Source organism: Podarcis bocagei (assembly GCF_964188305.1).
Source record: "Podarcis bocagei genome assembly, chromosome: 2".
In the NCBI taxonomy this organism is placed as follows: Eukaryota; Metazoa; Chordata; class Lepidosauria; order Squamata; family Lacertidae; genus Podarcis; species Podarcis bocagei.
In genome coordinates, this window is record NC_138126.1 from 67235046 (window position 1) to 67255301 (window position 20256).

Here is a 20256-nt window from a genome sequence, read left to right on the forward strand (position 1 = left end):
TCCTGGAGGCCCCTTGGCTTAATTGAATGAAGGCAGGTGTGTCTGCGAAAAGGAACAAAAGAGAAATTGCACCTTGAGATTCAAGCTTGGAGTTGTAAGCAAAAAGCACCTGGAGATCTGATGTGGGGCAGTGAAAATGCTGTTTTGGGCATGTTTAGTTTGTCTCCATCCATGTTCTACATGCATATTTGTAAAGAAACTCAACTATTCAAAAATATCATGTCTCCAGTGTTCTCTGCTCCAAAGGAAACCAAACCCAGGTAAGCAGTACCACCACTCTTGTTCACACAGATTCCCCCTTTTCCACCTCATCCATCCATTGCTTGTACTTACAAGCCCCCTGACACGAGTCGATTCTATCCACACATGGCATCCAGCAACCGCAGACCAACACAACTTGAACCCCAAATGGAATGCAGGAAAGTGCACTACGTGCAGAGCAAATAATTCAATGAAGTTTCTGAAATCTGACATCAGGTAATTAAGAAAGTAGAAGACTTTCCCAAAAAACGTGTGCCCATTTTAGAGACGGAAACATAACATTTAAGATTGATAGATGCAAACAAAGATTCTTATTTAAAAAAAACAAACAAACTCTAAGAGACTATTACAGTTTTATTGCATTCTGAATTCAAGATGGTAGATTCTCCTCACCCTCTCAACTTTGGCAGGAGAGTGGGACCACCTACCTGCCAATCACCTTATGTTCTAATCACATTGGATGATTGAACTTTAACAGCTGACAAAGGAGGTCCCCGTAACTGCCCCTCAGGGCCTACAGCAACTTCCTCTTAATGCTCCTTTAACTGGAGCATTTTTTCTTTCTTTCCAAAGCAGAACTCTCTAATGCCACTCATCTTCAAGCACTGACAACCAGCTGATCATTGGTGCTTGCAATTTGCACTTTAAAGCTCAATCTGCTGACTGTTTGAGGCTTCAAAGCATCTTCCAATTCTGACCCCCCTTTGGCCCAGCCCTGTGTTTACGTGTCCCACACCTGATGTCAGGGTTGTGCCTTGGCCCAAATGGTCTGGTGGGCCAAATGGGGACGCCTGGGGGAGCTAAACAGGCCTATGGATTGGCCACCCCACTCCTATGATGGGGGACAAACAGAAGGGGAACTGAATTATCCTGATGGCTCACAAGTTACCAGATACGTTATTTAGTGCATTTCTATTCTGGCGATTTGCGCAAACATTTGAGGCAGTGTTCTTTCATCCATGTCCCTTTTAGCCTCCTCAGAACAACCCTATGAAATTGTTTGGGTCACAAGGGGAAGGCTGCCCCATGGCCACCCAAGTAAGCCTGACAGCCACCCAGTAAATTATGCCACCTTTGTCCCCTACTGCTGCGTTGTCCACACCACACCCAAAAGGCCACTTCCACCAGGTTCTTCCATGGGCCCTGCTCCCTATAAGGAAGGGAACAGCTCACCTATCAGCTACGCCTTTCCCTGGCACTTTGGTTCTTCCGAGCAAACTTGCCTGGGATTGTTCGCGCTGCTCATTTCATGAGCAATCATTTCAGATCCGGAACATTTTGTACTCTGCATGCTAATACTTCCCGGGAGCGTCATTTCACCGGGGGAAGCATAACGACGAAGAGGCAACGCCGAGCTGAAGGGCTATAGGTTGACTAAGGGCTGCCTGCGAGAACACGCAGAGCTGACCCAGGAGTCTTGGCCTCTTGCAATGCATCAACTGCGCTTCGCAAGCAATCGCCACTCCCTCCTCCTGGTTGGGGACTTCAAAACAGATCCCAGTCCCCCCCCCAAAAAAGTAGGGTCTTCTCTCTCTCTCCCGTCTTCCCTTCCCGCCCCCACCTCCAAACTCCGAACTGCCCATTTCAGAGGTTATGAAACGCGCTCCGCAATGGCTGTTTCACAACAGGGGCGGGCCGAAGCCGGCAGCCAATGGAGCAGCTTTCCGGCTCCATCACATGGGGCTACTCCACATTTTATGTAATATTCGGGCCTTTTCTGTTGTTGTTTCATGTTTGTGCGCGCGCCTGTGTTCAGAAGGTAACCAAAGGGGTCGGTGCGGGGGGGGGGGAAGCAATCTGGCGAGTGAGCAGGAAAAGAAAAGTGACCGATCGTGCTTTTTCTGTTTGCAAATCCTGCCGCCACGCTTCTCCCCTCCTGCTAACTCGCCCCAAGTTGACGCACGCGGAGAGGCGGCCGGTGCGCCCTGCATGAATCCAGAGGCGAGGGAGGAAATCGGATGCTTTTCGCTTCTCTCAGCCTCTTGGAAAGGGGAGCGGATGGGCAGCGCGTCGGCGAAGTGGCACGATCGCAGCAGGACCCCTCAGAAGAGTTTGAGGAGAAGGGGGCGGGTGGAACTCGCACTTACACAAGCAACCTCCACTCCTCCCCGGCCGGCACCTCTCCAAAAAGTAACCTGCTCGCTTAGTTTCCGCGCAGACGCGGCAGAGGAGCGGCGGGTGGCGCGTTGCGAGCGAGCTTGACTTTTCCCCGGTCGTGGTGGGGACAAAGGGTCATCCTCCCCTGCGCCGCCGCCTCCCTCTGTTGTTTTTATTTTGGTGTCTGTCTGGATGCATTTGAAAGCTTCTATGTCTCGGACGACGAGGCTGAGCAGGCACCTCTTGGGTGAAAAGGGATGAAATAGGGGCAATAAAAAAGGGTGGGACGACGACCCGCAATAAACAAAGGAAAGTGAAAGCGGAAAGCTGCTCTCATTGCACCAGCTGCTGCTTCTCGATCCGTTGCAAAGTTCTCCGGAGTGCGCTCTGCGTGGGGAACCTCCGGGGAAGAGCGCTGCGCCTTTAAGAGCGAGCGAGCCACTCGGCTCGTGGTCTTGCCCCCCCCCCCAAAAAAAGCAGGAAGGTGAACCTCCCGGCCTTTTTGGGAAAGTGTCCCCGGTCGCTGCAGGAGGCTACTTCGCCACGCCAAGTTGCTCCCACGGGAGACTCGGCTTTCCAGGGAAATCCTCTTCCCACCCCTCGCCCCCGATTCCATCCCCGCACCTTTTCGATGCCGCTCTTCTTCAGAGGCGATCGCCCTTCGCCCGTTGCCCTGGGAGGCACCCTTTAGCCAGCCCCGCTGCCTGCCTGCCCTCTCTCTCCGTGGCAGGAGCCATGGAGATTTTCCTGTGCGCCTTTTGCCAGCGGGCTCTGTGGGACCCAGTGACCGTGTCGTGCGGCCATACCTTCTGCAGAAGATGCCTCGGAGGAGACTTGCCCTCCAAGTGCCGGCTCTGTGGGGGGAAGTCCGTCCTGCTGGGATCGCGGACGGTGGCCTGCAACGTCCTGCTGTGTGACTTGTTGGAGAAATGCTTGGACAAAGGCACTCAAGTGGCCAGGCTGAAGACCGACTTGCAGGAGCTGCTGAGAAGCAGAGACTACCGGGCAGCGCTGAGGAGCGTGCAGAAAGGGGTCGCGCTGGGTAAGCGTTGCATGCCTCAGAGATGCCTTATTGGGGACTGGGGACACTGACGGGTCTGGTGGGGGTGGAGGGACAAGGCAGGTTAATAGGGGGGCTTTGACGGATTTCTTTCGGGAGTCTTGAATTTGAAGACACACACCCCGCCGTCGCCGGTTATGCAACTTGTCACCGTATCGCATTGTGTAAGCAGCGAGGGACAATCCTCGATAACAGTTTGTCGCCGAGTTCCTCGTTTCCTGCTCGTTACAGGCAAGAGACTTTGCGGACACGGAGCCGCCTTCCGCGTATGCCACATATGCATGTCGCATTCTGCCAAAACAGCTCTTTACTTTTAATAATAATTAAAAAAATATTAATGCAAACTTTTGGGAAGTTTGCTTCTCTTGCAACTTTTTATGCTGCGCGTGTGTCAAGGAGAAGAACGCGTCCAGTGGCGATGGTGACATCAGAAAATTACTTATACAACGAGGGTTTGTTGGTTTGTCTTTTTATAGAAAAAAGCATGGCTTTGCCTTATATGGCAGGCACAACCCTTTTATAGGGCACCTCGTGGGACCTTTGAAAAGCTGACCTATGCGAATTGTGCTGCCGGATTTGCTGGATCTGTTCAGGGGTGTGGGGAACATGTGGTCGCCTTTGGCTCCTCTTTGTGGGCACAGAACACAAAAATAAGATAGGGTAGGACATGGGAGCAGCCAGGATTTTTGTTAGGGGGCAGGCCTTTTGTTGAGGGGGGGAGAGAACCTCAGTTTCCTATGTACTTTTATGGAGTTTTTTTATGGGGGCAGCTGCCCCCCCTTGGCTAAACCCATGGGGTAGGACTTAGTCCTTTCTGAACTCACTAGGCAGTATGACTTGCCCAAGACAGTGTGGGGATTTGAACCCAGTACACGCTTTGCTGCACAAAATAAAAGTGTAGCGGGCAATGCTATTTCTTCCCTGATCATAGAGCTGGAAGGGACCACAAGGGTCATCTAGTCCAACCCCCTGCCACGCAGGAATCTTTTGCCTGATGTGGGGCTTGAATCTACAATCCTGAGATTAAGAGTCTTATGGTCTATGGACTGTGCTATCCTTCCCTAGAGAAGACATACACTCCCTCTTTCACCTCATTTACATGCCCACTCCCCAAACTCAGGGAGTGTTGTGATTTCCACTCCAGGCTTTCTTTAAATAGTTGGCTGATAGGCAGAAATTCAACAGACTCCTGGTATAGAGAGGCAGTGAAAGAGAAAGCTGCACCTATTGAATTAGCATGACATTGTGTTGGGGGGGGGAGTAACCATCAAACTGAAGAGGGGGAAACTGTCAAGTGGAGGCTGGATGAGCTTATTCCACTGTGCTAGGCTCACCTGTTTTATGAAACACCTGTGCTCTGCGTTTGAGTCATTGCAGACTCTGAGCTGGTGTTTTATAACAGGCTCTTAACAAATGAAGAATGATGTGAGGGCCTCAGCAATTCTGTAAAGAGATGAAGGTCTGAATCAGTGAAGCCTGTATGATCCAGCTGCTCTTGAATCCCACAAGCTCTAGGTCACCTCAACTTTGCCAACCTCAAAGGCAGTCCTCCTAGATTCCTCTTTAGGCTTATTCAGGAGGGAACATGTTGCAGGGTGCAAATAACTCTCTGGGTAATATAGATTAAAGCTATAAGTCTATGCATGCTTACCTGAGAGTAAGCCCCATTGAACACAATGTGACTTGCTTCTGACTAAACCTGCTTAGGATCTCACTGCTAAATCCTTTAATTTAGCACTTGGTTTTGGGGCGTGTGTGTGTGTTTATATAACACAGCACAAAGATTTCCGTTTCTGTGACAGTAATCAGCGGTTAGCATAAAAGTTAGCCCTCACTTTGGGTCATGAATTTCTTGTCAGGACTTGCCTGTAAACAGCATGTTACGTTATTTATGTTTTGTAAATTCAGCAAAATATGCATGACCAGCAGTAGTCACAAGGATTCATTTAGGAATTAGCTGAACATTTATTCAGTTTATTATGGAGAGATTTATATTTCTTGTGTAGAATTCCAACTATATTCCTGGTTTTACAACAAGAAACTGATCTGAAATTAACCTTTAATTCCGCCATGAGCTATAGTACTGGATTCACTTTTGTGTCTGTAACCATTTAAACCACTCTCCCAAACAGTTTAACGGCTTGTTTGTCACAAAATACCTTTACTCTTCTATGGTATTTGCATATAGATAGACAGTGTGTGTGAGAGAGAGACTTTCCTGAAAAGGCTGGTCCAGATCAGTGATTTTTTTTATTCAGTTGTAAAATCCTCACCCTTTCTGTCAAACTTCTAGCATGAAAAGCTGACTGTGTAGTTTGTTGGAGTCAGTTTGGGTTATCACATTTTTCTTCTGGAGACACTGTGCCTTTGACAGCCATGCAGCAGGCAGATATTCAAGAGGTGCAGCTCTCCCAACCACTGTCTTTGTGCTCGAGGGTTTTTGCATGTTCAATTTCTGCTTGTTGCTTTGCTAGTAACGGTTTAGAGACTTGGTCAGGAAAATAAGGCAGCCCTATGTATTTAGTTAATATTGCCTGTATGATAGAAAGTGCTCTTTCTTCAGCTCACCTCTTAGAGCAACAATTTAATGCATTTCACAACAGACAAGAGCTTCATTATGGAAACTCACCAAACTGGCATCCTGTTGTTTTCAGAGCCACATTTATTGCTCTATTCATCTTCATGTCATAATTTCTTTCTATTATTGCTTTGGTTTGTGAAAGAAACAGCATGCAATAAAATCCAGGGAAATTGAAACCTTTTCTTTTTAGGCTAGTTTAATGTTTCTTCTCTTCAAAATTATGATTGCTAGGACTCCCACCTCAGTCAAATATTTTCCAGTAGACTCAACTTAAAACAAACCTTTGGGATCTTCTCTGCCTTTAGCAGCAATCCTTTACACAATTACCTGCGAGTAAGCTGCACCAAATTTAAGTGGGTTAGAAATAGGTTCCTACCAGTCCCATGTTTTTGTATAATCCTAAACCTGATTTCCGAAGTCTGAAATGGATTGCGAACAATATTATTTTGATTCATTAAATTTCCATCTTGCCCTTCCTTGAAAAAGAGCCCAGGGTGGCAAATAGCAATGTAGTAAAACAATAGAATTAAAAAATGAAATAAAACCTGTTTAAAACATTAAGGACGAGAGCATATGCAAACATCAAGTAGAGTTTTACATACAATAGTTAAAGGGCAAGTATTGCTGCTGTTGCAGAAATGATTGGGTTTAATGCAGGGGCAATTCTTAAGCCGTACATTTCCCTTTCATCCTGCAAGGCTACAAGGTGGTTCATTTGGCCAACATGCAGTTGTGTGCACACACCATACAGCACATCTGTGTGCATGCAGACCACACATGAATGCACATAAGCAGGTGCACACACACATATGCACTGAGCAGAGGTGGTACAAACAGGTAGACAAGTGAACACACAACATTTACAGATTCAGCTAGGCTCACTTGCCAAAGGCAGGACACAAAGGTAGCCAGGCAGCAGTGTCTCTCACACATCCCCTCAGCAGTGAGGGGCATACACAGGCAGGCAGACCAGCCGAATAAGGGGGTGGGGTGGGATTTCTAGCTCTTTTCCTCCCCATTATACTGCTCTAGGAACTAGAGGTTTCCTTCCACAGCACTGTGATGGGGAGGAAAAGCGAGTCTATTCAAAGATCTCTTTCCTTTGCAAAGGAATCTCTTCTTCTGGAGTTGGTGCCATTGGAAGAAGGTCCTGGGGCTCAGGAAACAGGAAGACGCATTTTTGGTCCCTGTTTCCTTAAAACCACCTTGACATGGCTGCCACACAAGAGGGGAAGAGGTGCCTTAGCAAGTCAAGGCAGAGGCTGGTGGACCCTCCACAGCAGAAACACCATGGAACTACAGTAGGGCACCCCTCCAACAGAACAGTTACTTTAAAATAAATAAGTGATTATATCCAACTTTTTTTTAAAAAAAATGGAACGTTGTTTGTTTCCTCACCAAATGTTTAGGAGTGATGGAGATGCATAAGCTATAATTATGTGGGAACACAGGGTAACTGGAGAGAAATGGTATTGGTCTGGGATGTGCTCAATGCAGCCCCCTTGTGTTCTTCATAATTCTCTTAGACAGAGACTGTTTAAGCAATTTAATCTTGGTCCACATTTTGAACAGTGCATCAGCCACCTATCCTGCAACCCGTCTTCAATCATATCAAATGATTTAAGACCCTCAACCCTTTATTTACACACACAAGAAGACCTGGATACAAAACAGAACAGTTGAACATCAGGTATAGATGTTGGGTGGGAGACAGGTGAAGAAACAGCAATTGATTACCGGTAATATGACATGTGGCAAGACCCTAAACTCAGGCTGTTTTTTTCTTCATATTGCAATCTTCATACAAGCAGAAGGTTGTGATGTCCGACGTGTGACAAATCAGGTGAGCAAGCAGGTGAAAGAGTGCAGCTCCACTTACAAGTTAGATCTATATTTATAATCTTCTTGCCTACAGTAGCTTTAGGATAGGGATGAGGTACCTGTGATCTTCCAGCTGCAGGTGATGCTGGGCTCATCAGCCTCAGCCAGCGTAGCTGATGGCCAGGGACCATGGGAGTTGAAGTCCAACAACATCTGGAGAGCAAGGTACCCCATCCCTTCTTTAGGTGGCTGTCACGAGCTGCCCCCCCCCCATATAATGCCCCTGTAGGAAGGCCTTGGCTTGAAGCTGTACTTTAGAAACAGGATGCTCTAGCAAAGGGACATATGAGAAATGGGAGAATGTAGCCACTAGAAATGGGAAGGAATTTTATACTTCACCTCAAGCAGCAAAATGTCTTGGACCTGTCACCAAAGTTATACAACTGCTGCTTGTGCCTCCGAGTCTCTTGTCACTAAGCAATACCATCCACACAAGATACCAAGCCACCTCAGATTGTTCTAACACAATCCAGACTTCACCGTGTCACAGGCAGAAAGCAAGAACTGAAAGTACACGCAGTACAGATAACAAGTTGAGCTTGACTATAAACTCACTTCAAATCACCTCTCTCTTACGCTCATGTTGTCAGCATTCTGTCGAGCATTTAGAAGACACCAACCCATTTTACAGATGGATAGTGCAGAGATAGAGATGACTTCCCCAGCACAGCGGGTGAATCTATGGTGGAATACTTGAGCACAACAAACACTAGATCTTGCTGAGCCTGGCTATGGCATAACTTTTTAGTAGCGCATGTTGTGGATCAGGTCTGTAGGGCTATGTAAGAATAGCCCATAAAATGTTAATGGGCCTGAAGAAGCCTGGCAGTAATCTGGCAAACTGACACAGTCCTAAATTCTGTGCATCCGCTCTTGGCATGTGGCTAGTCATCACCAAGGCCCCAGACAGGAGACAATGTGGCAATCTTAAGTAAAAGAGTTGGATTCTGCAAAGCATGGTGCTGCTTGCAGAAGTAAGGCGCAGAGTTGTTTGAGTGGTGATCCCGATTATACTTGACACAAAGCAAGAGTGGTGCTCAGATTTAATTGCTTATTATATAGTCTTATTATATAATGTGCCTTTTCCCCTGATGAGACTCAAGGCCGCTTGCAGAATCTGTACCTTGCTACCGGGTTGCCTTTAGACTGCTTTTTCATATATATACTCTTATTATATAATGGGCCTTTTCCCCTGACGAGACTCAAGGCCACTTGCAGAATCTGTACCTTGCTACCGGGTTGCCTTTAGACTGCTTTTTCAGTCAACCAAGTGGGACAAAATGAACAGTCTCTCCACTACTTCCTCTTCCATCTTATCACCTAGGTTCAAAGACCCAACTGAAAGAAGACATACTTGGGTGCTGTGAAGATGCAGCAATGTACCCACCACCTTAGCCCAGTCCATACAACCCCTTACAATGTTGCTTGGCTAGGAAATGGCAAAGGCACTTAAATATTTTGTGCAAGGCAAAGGCTTGGCGAAGGCCTTAAAGATGCAGGAAAGCCACAGGTTAGCCTTCCCTGCTATTGTCCAAAAGGGATTTAAGGCAAGGATATGGATATTATTGTCTGCGGAGTCCAGGGCAAACTTTCTCTTGCTCCTACTAAGAAGTATTTTATGCAACAGCATGCCCTCAGGGAACCTGTATTTGGCATCTGAAGGGGGAACCTGTGAGCCATGGAAGCTGGGAAAGTGCTGCATTTGTTTGTTATGCTTGTTTTTTTATCAATTCTTTATAAGAACAGAATGTACAGTCATTGGATAATGCAGACATAAGTGGTGAGCATTAACAAAATAACTAGGGCATATGCCACTAAAAGGTATTTTGATCGGTCAGAAGCTGTAGATTGTTCAAATATTCACGAATGATAGACATCTTGAAACACCAAGCAAAACAGTATCGAGGCAAAGCTTACTGCATTTTCCAAATGACTTCCTCCTCTCTCCTATTTTTCTCAGCCTTGAAGACTGTGCCTGCCTCCTCCTCTAGTCATTTTCACTTGTTCAGTGAACAAGGTCTGAACACATTTTTGTGTGTGTGTGTGTGTGTGTGGGAAACTAGCTGTCATAACTAGTACCTGCTGTTAGTCTTATCCTTCATGAATTCATCTAATCCCCCTTTAAAGGCATCCAAGATGGCAGCCATCACCCTGTCTACACATAATGTGTATTTGCAGAAATCCTGCCTCTTGTAGAATTCCTGATTTTGTTTGAGGAACCATGCACTATACATTCAAAGTGGAATCATTCTGCTTTAAACCATTGTCACTTCCCCATATGAATGCTTGTTTAAGGGGGCCGAAAGTTGTTAGACAATCCCTCTTTTTCTCATAGAGCTGCAATTCCCTCACATTTAAGATTGTTGAACCATTCTTGAGAATCGTAGCTCCGTGAGGAGAATAGGGGTCTCCTAACCACCCTCAGCACCCTCAACGAACTACACTTCCCAGAACTCTTTGGGGGAAGCAATGGCTGTTTTAAAGTGCCGTGATACTGCTTTAAATGGTTAGTTCAGGTGGGATTTAACTATGCATACAGCCTTCAGATGCGTAAGGGAGAGGCCAGGAGCTGGGACAGTAGCTGTGATCCTGATTCCCCCTTTCTCCATATGTTCACTAAACATGGGAAGGGAACTTCTCTTCAACGCATGACCATGAGTAGTGGCAGTTTGTACTCTGTTCCCTACTGTTTGCATTTCTGGCTGGCCTAGGATTGATTGCTTCTTTTACATGGAGTTTGGCATGAGAATGAGGTGTGGGCTCTCAGTCCCCATCTCCATGCACCATACATTTGTATGAGACTAGGTCCTCTCCCAGATCACCTGTCCATCACATGCTTACGATGTACACAGCTTCTTTGTGTAACTATTATTTCTGCATTTGCTGCATAATCAAAGCTTGTCCCCCAAACTCCAAAATATACATTAGGAGCCCATGGCAACACTTGATAAGATCTGTGGGTTCTACAGTGGGGTAGTGTGATAAGTTCTTAGAAGCACCGGCAGCTCATGGCTTACTCTAAGGATCTTTGTCATCTTGCGATTGTTGGGTTCCGCCAGAAAAGGGTTGATCGTGATGAATTTTAACCTTCCAGCTCTAAAAGCATTCCAGCACACTTTGTTTAGCAACTGACTCTGGGATGATTTCATTGCAGGTTTCCAGATTTAAAGTTAGACACGAAGGTCAGAGTTTAGCTAATTTATGTAAGGGGAGAATGTGACCCGCAGCTCACGGCAAGCAGGCTCCCTGTGCTCCGTGGTTCTCATTCTTTCAACATCTCTGCAATGGAAACTGTTGTTGTGTAATCACTTTTCTGCAGCACTGATAGATGAATCACTGCTGCAGTACTGATAGGTGAATCACTACAGCAAAGGCAGCCCTGTGGTGTTTTTTCTTTTTTTAATTGTGGAAATGTACTGGCTGGGGACGGAGGGGTGGGTGGGCTGTTGGCAGTCCAAGAACCATGTAGGCTACCAGTTTTAATTCCTCCCCTCTGAGGTAAAATAAGCACAGCTGCATCACTCTAACTCAAAAGCCAGTAGGTCCTGTCATTAAACAAACTGAATTGAGTGACCGTGTCGGATTCTGCTGAACTGCACAAGAGCATGCTTTTCAAATGAGGGTTTTGGGGCATGAATCTGCACAAAGAGAAGATTATCTGAGATACAGTTCAGATGTTTTATTCTAAATAAGGCTTAAACGTGGAATCTTAGAGTTGGAAGAGACCCAAGGGTAATCTAGTCCAACCCTCTGCAATGCAGGAATCTTAGCTAAAGCATCTGTAATGATGGGGGACAAATAAGGTGCTGCTATAAACTGAGGGATGTAGACTATATGAGCTTTCTCCCAACCTTGGTAGAATCCTATGTTCATTAATGATAATAATCAATGTTATTTCTATATCATTATCTTTTTTTGAAATCATTTTTATTTGATTTTACAAATGTATATTAATTACAATACCAAATACATATCCATAAAATGAGATTTCTCTGAATCTCGAGACTTCCCCCCCCATCCCCTCCATGGGTTCTATTGTCAGCCTTTCCAACTGCATATTATTTCATACTCTATGTCTTGTATCTATCCATATTGTCCATAGTATTTGTTACATTACAAGTGGGATTAAAATCCTGCTAATGTTTTCATCTGCTTACAGTAGTCTCCTAAATAAATTGCAAACTTTTCCAATTCTTTCTTGAATTTCTTGTCTGCTTGTTCTCTGAGTTTCCCTGTCAGCTCTGCCATTTCAGCATAGTCTAACAGCTTAGTTTGCCATTCCTCTCTGGTAGGGAATTTCTTTCGCATTATCAATACACATAGCACCTCTTTAAAACTTGGGGACTTTCACCTCTCTCTAAATAAATGCTTATTTCCATCCCACACCTCTGGTGTAGATTTGTTTCTTATTTATTTACCTTAAGGCATTTGTAGCCAGCTTTTCCCTCCAAGGAGATCAAAGCAGCATCAGTAGCAGATGGGCATGGTGGGGCAAAGGTGCTTATGTGACCTCCTGGCAGGTGAGTCAGTGCTGCTCACCAGGGTTTGGGGGAAAGCAGTGCAAATGCAGCAGCAGGAGACTGGACTGCTGTATAGGCTCTGCTGGCGCATTTGCCCCACACTGACCTTATAGTGCCTGTGCCTCACCTCTTCCTGTAAGCAACCATGACTCATCTGCCAGGAGGTTAAGGAAGCCACTCTTCCCCACCATGCCATGTGCTACTGGTAGCAAAATATTAAAATCTGGGAGCAAAAAATAAAATAATATGAGTAAAAAGGTAAAGGGACCCCTGACCATTAGGTCCAATAGCAACCATATTAAATAGAGACCTCAAACAATACAGAGTGTTGCATCTGTGAGTATAACCACAGATAGAATCCTGCGTTGCAGGAGGATGGACTACATGATTCTCAGAAATTGGGGATGTATATTCCTGTCTTGTATTCGTAGTCCTATGCATAAATAAGTCCCGTTGAGTTCAACGAGGCTTTCCCCACGTAAGTGTGTACCAGATTGCAGCCTTAATCTGTGATGGGAATTATTTTGGGCTGTGCCACACAGAACCTTTATCTCCAGTTCCTCATTTCCAACTGCAACTTCAGGTGTAGAAAACGTGTGTGTGTGTACGTACTGGAAGGAAACATCACTTATAGATTTTATAGATAGCTGGATTGTATATGTAGTGAGTGGGTTTTGGAGATGATGGGATTTGTGACTAGGTTAGGAGCAAACTGAAGTCACCCAACAAGCCCATCATTTCAACCCTTTTGATGTCCACTTGTACAGTGGTTTCTGATCTCCAAACCTTGCCCAGATGAACCATAAAGCACTGGAAGTTAACACACTTCAGCTAGTATTTATTATTATTATTACTACTACTACTGTTTATTAATCAAATTTCTGTACCACCCTTCATCCAAGAACTACAGAGTGGTTTACAATATAAATACACAAAAAATACATACCATAGTAACAAACAAAAGCAACACACAGTTTTTTAAAAAATTATGTCACCTTATATTAACTTGGGAGCAGGGTGGATAAAAATCAATGATTTAAAAAATATATATCAAAAAATCAGATTTTAAAAAATTTAAATCAGATTTTTTTTTAATTTAAATTGGATTTTTAAAATAAAATGCTTTTGGAGGAAAAATCTTTCTAAAGATAGTTTTCTACTTAAGTTACATTATAGTCCAAAGGCTATTCATCAGGAAATAAGGATTTGTTTTAAGTTTTTCATATGTGCTAAAACTCAGTCTAAGTTTTCTTTAAAAAAAAATGTTTAACCACATCAGTTAACAAACATGGATACAGATGCTATAATGTTATTCTTTTAGTTAAATAAATTGTTTAAATTGTTATTAAGGAAATGGTTATTTTTCTCCTTCCAATAAAGTACAGCAGAAAAGTTGTTCAAATATAAACAGTTAATTTATTAAACCTCACAATAATTTCATAATTATGTGTCTATGTATTTCTAATAGTATAACCAAATCAGTAATTTTTGATATAACTGTAAAAACTACTCTGAAAAATTATTATTCCAAAAATGAAACCTTCATCTGGTTGTTAATATTAAGATTATGCTAGCAAGAATGATTCTTTCTGTAAAAAAATGGTTTAAATCAAGTCTTACTGACTTGATTTAATTTGATTTAAATCAAATCCACCCTGCTTGGGAGTGCAAGAATTTGTGGAGCAGGTGAATAACCTGTGGCTCCCCAGATATTTCTGGACTATAGCTCCCATTGGCAAGGGCTGATGGCAGTTGGGAGTCCAAATAGATCCCAGGTCCCCCACTTCTGGCATAGAGATTTACCTTGACTACTGCTTTGCTAGCAACAGTTCTGAAGTGTCCTGCTTCTGCCTGTAGCTCCTGATGATCTTATGCTGAGGCTATGCCGATCGGAGGTGTATGTGGCTTTGCAGCAATACCAAGATGCCCTGGAGGATTTGGAGGTGCTGTGCAGGCAAAAGCCAGAAGAGAGTGAGGTGAGTTGAATGTGCAGTTTGATGTTGTTGTCCCGGACAAGCATCTGTATTTGCCCACAGGCAAGCCATGAATGTGATGGAACCGTGTTCTGTAATAGGCTGAGTGTGCAAGTGAGATACTGTAGCCCTGCAATCAGGTGAAAAGGGAGCAGTTAATTAATGGGCAACCCTTTGCCAAGTTGCCAGGCTTAATGATGTTGAAACTACTAAGCTTATTAGAATGCTTCAAATGATCCTCCTCCTCCTCCTCTCTCCCTTCCTCCCTGGCTACCGAAAGCCAAAAAGGATGAATTCCTCACTACTTCTGGAATATTCACAGACTCTGGCGAGGTTTTGGAAGGAAGACATTCTGTACTTGAGGAACAGCCGCCAAGATTGCCTCCCAGTTCACTGTTACTGTCAAAATTTGGTAGACAGACAGTAAACTTAAGAAAGTGTTACCAGAATATTTTATGGTGCTTGAATTATTGGGTGCCAGAGAAGAGGAGTGGCATTTCAGTCTATAACAAAAAACAACAACAACCACCCAAACACAAAACCCCTCTTGAGCATCTAAGCTCCATGAAATGGCATCCTTAAAAGATCCGTTGTACCGTTTGATGTTTGTATATGTAAGTTTGCTTTGACAACATCTCTGGTAATTTCTCTTTCCCCGGAAGTGTACGTGGTCATATGTTAGATGGCTGAAAACCTCAACAACTGGAGCACTGATTTTTGAGAATAGTATTTGACTATCGTTCTATAAAGTATTATTAGTAGTAGTAGTAGTAGTAGTAGTAGTAGTAGTAGTAGTAGTAATAATAGTAATAATAGTATACATCCCATCTATAGCTCTCAGGGTGGTTCACAACATAAAATACATGATAGAAACAAGAACATATACAGTCGTACCTTGGAAGTTGAATGGAATCTGTTCTGGAAATCCGTTTGACTTCCAAAATGTTCAGAAACCAAAGTGCGGCTTCTGATTGGCTGCAGGAAACTCCTGCAGCCAATCGGAAGCTGCAGAAGCCCCATCGGACATTCTGTTTCCAAAAATATTTCAAAAACCAGAACGGTCACTTCGGGTTTATGGCGTTTGGGAGCCAAAACTTTCAAGAACTAGGCTTTTCGAAAACCAAGGCAAACAAATCACCCCCTCTGCTGCAGAAGTAGGCTTGTGCCAGAGTAGGTAGCAGACATGCATCCCATGATGAAGGGAGAGCTTTTCTTGTGTCTTTTGTAAGGAAACTTTTGGAGCCATGATTGTGACATAGCATCTGTGTAATTGCTGTAAGGTACCTCTGTACCTTCATGGATCACTGCCTTGCTGTGGCGAAGCAGAATAACTCAAGAAGCTATGAGCTATGCCGTGCAGGGCCACCCAAGATGGACAGGTCATAGTGGAGAGCTTTGGCCAACCGTGATCCACCTGGAGCAGGAACCGGCAAGCCACTCCAGTATCCCTGCCAAGAAAACTCCATGGACAAAGACAACAGGCATATACAACAACAACCTCTATACTCTGTATATGCTACATATTTTTCCCTTTGCAGCCCAACGTGAACTGAAGCTACAGCGAATAATTTGGAGCACGCAGTGTGCAATGCTAATTCTTCCTTTGAATCACCTGATATCATGTGACTTCATGCGATCTGACAGATGGGTGGAGCTGTTCGTTTGTCAAAGTAGCCCACAGAGGATGAGGAAGTTTCGGATCTGGCCCATTAGCCAGATCCTGCTTCCCCATCTTTGTGCTAAACCCACAGTATCAAGAAGGGTTAGATAGATCATCCAGGAAATTCTTACTGTCTTCAGATTGCCGGGAGAAAACAGATAGCACAGGTCTAGCATCGGAGAGCAGAAACAAATGTGTTCACTTGCTGCACTGTGAATCTAACTTCTGAATTGCCAGCACATCGCCTGTAGCCATGGTACAGCTGTTCATTGGTAATCCTAAACGTAGACATTCCTGGCGGCTTTGTTGGGTAGATCTTCTTCGGAAACACACTAACCAAATCTGTCAATGAAGCATTAGGTTTCAAGGATAGAATGTAAACACTGCATTATGTTAATTGGTTCATCTGTCAATCCTCGTTAAACTCGGTGTGCCTAGACAACTCTATTGGGTTAAAAGAAAAACAGCACCCCACCCCAAGAACTTGTCTGGCTTCCTGTCATACACAATCTTCATTCAGTCAGTGTCATAGCTTGTCTGCCAGCAAATTAATAAGGCAGAAGCTATGAAGAAGCTGGAATTCCTGCAGCGAGCAAAAGTTGCGGTGGTGAGCTGAACTGATGAAGCTGGTAGGGTAAAGGTGTTTGGTTTCTTTAATTGAAACAATACACAGATCAGAAGCATCAGGACGACTTTCAGAGAGAGAAGCAACGATTAGTGTGAAATGGCATTAGAATAAAATAATTCATCCGTTGGTTGGGGGTAGGTGAGATTTTCCATGGTCTCGGAATGGGTGACAAGGCTTGTAAAAGTTGATAAGAATTAAAATGGTCTGGAAGTAGAATTCCCTTTTCCCATATGAGTCTACCCTGCTGGCTTCAGAAACACTACCATGGGTACTATGGCTGACCACACAGCCTTTTCAGTGGTGGCATCCTGTCTTTGAACTATCCTTCCTAGATAGATTCATGTGGCACCAATACTACCATCATTTAGGCATGAGGCTGAGAGATCCAGGGTTATGTTTACAAACTGCGCTTTTTAAAATCACTAAGACTTTAAATAGATTTACACTCCTGCTGTTCTATTGGGTTTCCTGACTGCTATTCTGTTTATTTTGTTTGCTGTTCATCTCTGTTTTATTTGTCTATTTGTCTATTTTCATTTGACTGTCCATTGATTTGGAGACATTTCTAGGAATAGTGACTCACAAACACTTAAAACAAATTTATAATATGCAGAATATGTATACGTTTGGACTAAGCAAAAATCTAAGTCCAAACCGGAAAAGGAAATGCTTTGCTTCGATAAGATTATTTGGCTTTTGCTTTGAGGAGGTGGGGGTGTACAGCAGCCACAATATTAGGTTTAGACTAAAATTTTATGCTTGATTCAGGCTGCACCAAGACCACCTGATTCAACTTGGGACCTTGAGCCTACTTTGTTTTCCCCATTCACTATTGGGAAATAATAATAACAAAGCTACAAATTTGGTTCCATTTTGACATAAGTGGATGAAGTTTGCAAGCATAATAGCCATTCTGTAGTGGATAAATCCTACCAAATTACAGCCAAATAAGTCCAGCAATCTTCATGCCGGATGTTATACTCCAAAGGGCTAAAAGTGGTTTTGTGATTGACAGCTTGTTCAACTATTGCTGCTTTGGGAGGAAGGGCGGCATAGAAATATAATAAATGAAGAAACAAATAAATTCCAGGTTTCCCTTGCTGTATTCAACAGGCTTTGACAGCAGCACAAGTATGATTTTTGTATTGATGTATCTTGGTTAGCATGTGAATCATAAATAATTCCCAGTCACTGTTATGAACATAGCATACTGTCTTATTTTAGACCATTGTTCCATCACATGCAGTGCTGTCTGCACTGCCTGACAGAAGGTTTCCAGTTCCCAGGCCTGATTTGGAGATACTGGGGACTGGACTAGTGCCTTCTGAATTATGCCAAAAGCAGCACACTAAGAGAAGAATATGGAAGTTCACAAAGTCTGAAGGCTTCAAGTTAAAACTCTATGTTGTCTTCTTCTTTGCAGGTCTTCTTTAGGAAGGGAAAGGTCCTCCTGGAAATGGGGAAGCAATCTGAGGCCCTGCTGCAGTTCCAACATTGCCTCACGCTGAATCCCAATTTTCATGCTGCTCAATACGAAACAGAAAAGGTATTTGTTTATTTTAAATAATTTTATGTTCCTTTAAGGTAAAACTTTCTCAATGTGGCTTGTAAAACATAAAATGTGTGCGTGTAATACACACACACACATGTATATTACAGTTTACCTAGACAACAGTGTTAAAATGCACAATGGCCATTTGAATTAGCTTCAGCTTAAATTTTGGGGATAAAAAATTGTTACTGTTGCCATGTCTGACACTTTATTGCCTCCCAGCAAAATAACATGAGATTCTTCATCTGTTTGATCATGCAGCAGCCTCATGGTTGTGCCTACTCAGACTGCTCAAAAACAAAAGATGGAATATTCATTTTGGTTGGCCGCAAAACCAAAGCTAAACTGGCGCTTCCATGTTTACACTGCAAACTTCCCTCCCTTTGATGGCTTGAGCATGAAATAATGCTACAGGACCTTTTAATATAATCACAGCTTTGAACGAAAATATTTCAATAATGGCAGGCTCAAATGAGCCAGACATTAGTATTGCTAGGTGTTAAGAGTGTACAGTAATCTAAGCAACAGGTGCTGTGAGCATTTGTCATACTATTTAAAAAAGTTTAGCTCCTGCCATTATTATGGGTTAGGAGTAAAACACTCTGGTGAGGTAGTGTGACTGTTTGCATTTCAGAACACTACACCATTTATGCTGACAGGGGACTTTAGTTCCTGGAGTGGAAATCCCCAGATAATTTGATTTCAAGTGGGTTCTTTAACTATAGTACTACAGTCAAATATATTAGTTAATGCATTGTGATATAAGAATAAGCTTTTGCCTTTACATCTAGTCCCATTGCATGCATATTTTTAAAGGCATGTTGTTAATGATTTTTTGGAGCTGTAGGAAACAGTTTTTCTGTCCAGTGAAAGGGAAAGACTAAAAGAAAAACGGTAAAGAAACTGGCTTGAAGTCTTGTTTTAGTTGTGGCAGCAAGGGCCATTTTAATTTGCATTTAGCTAGCTTCACAATTTTTGACTTACAAAACTCTTAGTAAGAGAGATACTGGTATTTAAAAGCAAGTTCTACCTTGAAGTTTCTTTTCCTTTCAGAAATACAGTAACCTGTTTTCTTCTTGCCAGATTCTCACGAATGACACCTCCCCTGTTCCAGGCACTGTTATGGAGCTGAAGAGTGATGCCAGTCAGAACTTGAAAGGGTCTAATTCAGGGAAAGAGCTAACTGCCCTTGTATCTTTTGAAGGAGAACCCCTGCAGGTAAGCAACATAGAGTGGCAGTACCAATTACAAGGCTAGCAGCAGCATGAAAGGGAGGTATGCATTTGAATATCACTTTGGATGGGTGTGCACATCATATAGACCACCTAACCAGCATACATACTGTGTTTTAGTAATTTGCTCTTGGAAATTTTATTCCTGCTTTCTAAATCTGCCTCTTGAATGAGATTCTACCTTTTTGGAGAACTGAGGGTCTTAATAATAGTGGAAAGAAGTAGGCAACTGTTGTTGCAGACAACAACTTTAGATTTCAATAAAGCAAAACATTAGTCAAGAAATGTGGGGTTTGCATGTATGTGCTTTGCAGACTACTACTTTCTTTTCATGTCTTTCTTCACCCGTAGTCTTTTTGCTTGGTCTGCTCTGGAAAGGAGGTGTTTAAGAGGATGCTTTTCTTTATGAAATAGGATTTGAAGGGAAGAAAGGAAGTTTGGCTGGGAGAAGATGCTTCTGATCACAGCCAAGCAGCACTTTCCATACCAGAATGGTTGAGGAAGAAGTCCAATTCAGGTTTTCCAGCAGAGAAGGAAAGGGGTAAGGATATATAAAAAAAGAATGTTTAGAAGTCAGTATTACCTGGGGAAAACAAAAGGTGGCTACTTGAATCTTCATGGGAGTATGGTATCTTAACCACTATTCTCTAAACTGCACCAGTCAATTTTTATAGCTTATATTAGGGTGCAAGGTCTTAATGGAGGAGCAGAGGTCCTGTCTACACAACATATGGCAGTGTTTGGATCTCATGATAAGCCATTGTTTATTGTGGATCTCATGATAAGCCATTGTTTACTGGTTTGCTTGAAA

General features: G+C 43.4%; 1 protein-coding gene across 3 annotated transcripts in view; it reads left to right on the forward strand.

The window, feature by feature from the left end:
* Nucleotides 1-1923: 1923 nt before the first annotated feature.
* Nucleotides 1924-20256, forward strand: part of LOC308580008 (LON peptidase N-terminal domain and RING finger protein 1-like) — a 30548-nt gene continuing 12215 nt past the window's right edge. For 2 of the 3 annotated variants that reach the window (XM_081181123.1, XM_081181122.1), the window contains exons 1-5: nucleotides 2027-3400; nucleotides 14258-14376; nucleotides 18085-18207; nucleotides 19297-19431; nucleotides 19860-19986. In XM_081181123.1, the coding sequence (XP_081037249.1) occupies nucleotides 3094-3400; nucleotides 14258-14376; nucleotides 18085-18207; nucleotides 19297-19431; nucleotides 19860-19986 (811 nt within the window). In that variant the 5' untranslated portion in view covers nucleotides 2027-3093. The other variant, XM_081181124.1, reaches the window with a different exon arrangement.